Source organism: Macaca thibetana, chromosome 11 (assembly GCF_024542745.1).
Source record: "Macaca thibetana thibetana isolate TM-01 chromosome 11, ASM2454274v1, whole genome shotgun sequence".
Taxonomy (NCBI): Eukaryota; Metazoa; Chordata; class Mammalia; order Primates; family Cercopithecidae; genus Macaca; species Macaca thibetana.
Genome location: NC_065588.1, coordinates 12,887,958 through 12,890,283, shown reverse-complemented (window position 1 = coordinate 12,890,283; position 2,326 = coordinate 12,887,958). Strand labels below are relative to the sequence as shown.

General features: G+C 58.5%; 1 protein-coding gene across 1 annotated transcript; it reads right to left on the bottom strand.

Annotated features, from left to right (window-relative positions):
- Window positions 1–201: 201 nt before the first annotated feature.
- CDKN1B (cyclin dependent kinase inhibitor 1B) lies at window positions 202–2,023 on the bottom strand. The gene is made up of 2 exons (XM_050748284.1): window positions 838–2,023; window positions 202–331 (listed from the first exon to the last, which is right to left on the bottom strand). The coding sequence occupies exons 1-2, from the start codon at window positions 1,310–1,312 to the stop codon at window positions 210–212; spliced, it is 597 nt and encodes a 198-aa protein (XP_050604241.1). The 5' UTR covers window positions 1,313–2,023; the 3' UTR covers window positions 202–209.
- Between the last annotated feature and the right edge of the window lie 303 nt (window positions 2,024–2,326).

Sequence of the window (2,326 nt, the reverse complement as noted above, 5' to 3'; positions counted from 1 at the left end):
TGGTCTACTGTTTCAAGAGAAAGTATCTCTAGGCATAGAAGAATTACAGTATCCCCAACCTTCCTACTTTTTTGACCTCACGAAAGTATAAACAAAACAAAACCCCAAAAGATTGTAATCTGCCAGCAACCAGCAAGATCAGGTATCGTGAGGTCTGATGGCCCCGGGTTTCAGTACGTGCTCCTTTAGTGATCAACCCACCTAGCTGTTTACGTTTGACGTCTTCTGAGGCCAGGCTTCTTGGGCGTCTGCTCCACAGAACCGGCATTTGGGGAACCGTCTGAAACATTTTCTTCTGTTCTGTTGGCTCTTTTGTTTTGAGTGGAAGAATCTAAGAGCAGAGGAAATTTTTAAAAAGAACACACAATCTTTATTAGAAAAAACAATGGCTGGCAGAAGTTGGCCCAATAGTCGCGGGACGAAAAACCCACTCCCTCCACCCACAATCCAGGATCCGTCATCCTCAGTAGCCTTTAAGGACACAAAATGAGGTTGTTTTCAAAAAGAAGAAAGTGCATTCTCCGCCCCAGAGCTCTCTGCCTAGCCAGGAGGCGGACCGTTGATAAACATCCCAACTTTGTCACATACCTAGGGGTTGCTAGTGGGAGGGACGGCCATGTCTTAAGTTAGGGAAATTATCGGATCTTACCATTTCCAGTTTCTGACTTAAAAGTCACAGACAAGCAGTGGGCCAGGTAGCACTGAACACCTAAGACCAATAAAGTTCGCTCTCCCAAAGCTAAATCAGAATACGCCGAAAAGCAAGCTAAGGTTAGCACCCTCCAGCAGGCAAAGCGGGGCCCCACAGACTTTCTGTGGTTGGGAAGGGGTCATTACCGTCGGTTGCAGGTCGCTTCCTTATTCCTGCGCACTGCTCCGCTAACCCCGTCTGGCTGTCCGACGGATCAGTCTTTGGGTCTACCAAATGCGTGTCCTCAGGGTTAGCCGGAGCCCCAATTAAAGGCGCCGCCGGGCGGCTCCCGCTGACATCCTGGCTCTCCTGCGCCGGCACCTTGCAGGCGCCTTTGGGGGCCCGCGGGGGTCTATAGTAGAACTCAGGCAAGCTGCCCTTCTCCACCTCTTGCCACTCGTACTTGCCCTCTAGGGGTCTGTGATTCTGAAAATCGAAATTCCACTTGCGCTGGCTCGCCTCTTCCATGTCTCTGCAGTGCTTCTCCAAGTCCCGGGTTAACTCTTCGTGGTCCACCGGGCCGAAGAGGTTCCTGCAGGCCGAGGGCTTGGGGTGCTCCGCCTGCCTGGCGTCCATCCGCTCTAGGCTAGGGCTCCCGTTAGACACTCGCACGTTTGACATCTTTCTCCCGGGTCTGCACGACCGCCTCTCTCGCACTCTCAAAAAAACAAAACAAAACCAAACCGAACAAAACAAAACGCCCCTACGCAGCCCGAACCCCTCTCGGAAGCCCAGCGACTGGCCTCGGAGCCAAAAGACACAGATCCGGACAAGCCACGGCCTGAACTCTAGGAGCGCGCAGGGGCTGCGGGGAAGCCCCGGCACGGCCGCCGAGAATCTCCGCTGATCAAATGGACCGGCGAGCGGGAGGGCGGGGAGGGGAGGGGTCCAGGCAAGCGGAGAGGGTGGCAAAGCCCGTCCGAGTCCGGGCGGGTACAAGCCCGCAGGTCCCGCAAACCCAGCCGCTCTCCAAACCTTGCTGGCGTCGGAGTCGCGGAACCGTGAGCAAGCGGGGACAGGGGAGGGGGAGAAAAACACCCCGAAAAGACGAGCCCCCTTTTTTTAGTGGCCCAATATGGCGGTGGAAGGGAGGCTGACGAAGAAGAAAATGATTGACACGGCGAGTCTATTTAAACAGAGGAGGAGATCCATTGGTTGCGGCGCCGGGAGCCGCCCCGCCGAGGCTGGCGAGCGCGGCCTTAAGGTGGCCCCGGCTCGGTTCCGCCGCCTCCCCGCGTTCCCGAGCGCGCCGCCTCCCCGAGCGCCGCCGGGAGATTGGCTGGTCGCGTGACTGCTGGAGGGGTAGTGCTGCCAACAAACCTGCTCTGGCTGGCCTCGGAGAAATTAAAATTAAGACAAACAAACTAGCCAAACGGCCGGGAACCTGGGGCGGGGCCTGGGGTTCGGGGCCCGGCGCTGCACTGGCGGGTGCGCAAAGGCGCCTAAGCCCCGACCTCCCTCCCGCTCCTCGCGGGGGAAGCCGGGGCCTGGACCAGAGGACCGCGAAGATCGCCGGCAGCTCGCTTGGAGCCGGGGTGGCGAGCTGCCCCCAGCTCGGCCCTCCCCGATGGCCCCCACCTCGCGGTCTGCGGGGGAGGCCGCGGAGCGTTTGCTGGGGGGCTGGGCGCCCCCCCT

Coding starts and splice junctions, on each gene's coding strand:
- CDKN1B (XM_050748284.1), bottom strand. CDS start 1,312: ATGTCAAACGTGCGAGTGTCTAACGGGAGCCCTAGCCTAGAGCGGATG. Junction 332..837: donor GAAGCGACCTGCAACCGACG/GTAATGACCCCT, acceptor CTCTGCTCTTAG/ATTCTTCCACTCAAAACAAA.